Source organism: Sphaeroforma arctica (genome assembly GCF_001186125.1).
Source record: "Sphaeroforma arctica JP610 unplaced genomic scaffold supercont1.9229, whole genome shotgun sequence".
NCBI classification, from domain to species: Eukaryota; class Ichthyosporea; order Ichthyophonida; genus Sphaeroforma; species Sphaeroforma arctica.
Window position 1 is genome coordinate 16 of NW_014031329.1, and position 1,091 is coordinate 1,106.

General features: G+C 41.8%; 1 protein-coding gene across 1 annotated transcript; it reads left to right on the forward strand.

The window, feature by feature from the left end:
- Positions 1–523: 523 nt before the first annotated feature.
- SARC_16917 (hypothetical protein) lies at positions 524–709 on the forward strand (the record flags this gene model as incomplete). The annotated part of the gene is made up of 1 exon (XM_014288981.1): positions 524–709. A coding segment is annotated over one exon (186 nt), but the record flags the coding sequence as incomplete, so codon positions are not given.
- Between the last annotated feature and the right edge of the window lie 382 nt (positions 710–1,091).

Sequence of the window (1,091 nt, forward strand, 5' to 3'; positions counted from 1 at the left end):
TGTGTGTGTGTGTGTGTGTATGCAAGTGTGAGTGCGAGTATATATGTGTGTGTGTCTATATATTTGTACATATGTTTAGGTATATATGTACTGGTGTATATTCGTATATGAATGTATGTATGTGTGTGCCTATGTATGTATGTATATATATGTGTGTATGAGAGAGAGGGAGAGAGAAAGGGGGAGTGTGTGTGTATATGCATACAACACTTTTATGTAAACAATAACTGTCTACATATGGTATATGTATGTATATGTGTGTGCGAGCGTTTGTGTGTGCGTGTGTGTGTTCGTGTGTGTGCTTGAATACATACACAATTCTATTGGTGTGTGCCGATACGCACCTCTGTTCGGGTAACTTTAAGGCGCACACAACCGTTTTTGGCAACGCATACTGCTCTCAGCCATGAGCTTACAGAGGTATAGACGGTTAAATGGACTATATATACGTAGGACATCTAAAGACAATATCTAGCCCTCCTCATGCATTTCATTAACTCTTTCATGCGTTACCAATCCACAGACAGAGAATGAGGTCACGCTCAATGTACCCTCCAAAGAGGAGATGGCCAACAAGCAGCATGTGCGGCCCAATGTCAAAAAAATCGAGGACGATGACCCCAACAACACCCAAAACGGGACAGACAAGGACGCGGTTAGGGGCGAAAATGAGGACAAAGAGGGAGACGAACTCATCCACGAGGCTAAGGTACAACCGTGTGTCATAACCCTGTGGTGTGCCTATCTCAGTATGGACAATTATCGAGGTATCTTTTGGGTATCTGCTCAATGGGTATTGAGGGCTGCGATAGATTCTATACTAATTCTGACATACAAATATCCGTCACGTACATGTGTTGGTGCTACGAGGTACCATATGCATGCAGGGTCTGTATGTTTTGCTCGCGCCCGCGCTCCCGATATCTACAATGTATGTATATATGTATGTTTTGTGTATATACATATATATATGTGTGGGTGGGTGGGTGTGTGTGGGTGTGTGTTATATACATTTATATATGTTTGAATACATACCTCACTTCACCCCCCCCCAACTATATATATATATATATATATATATAGTAGTAACC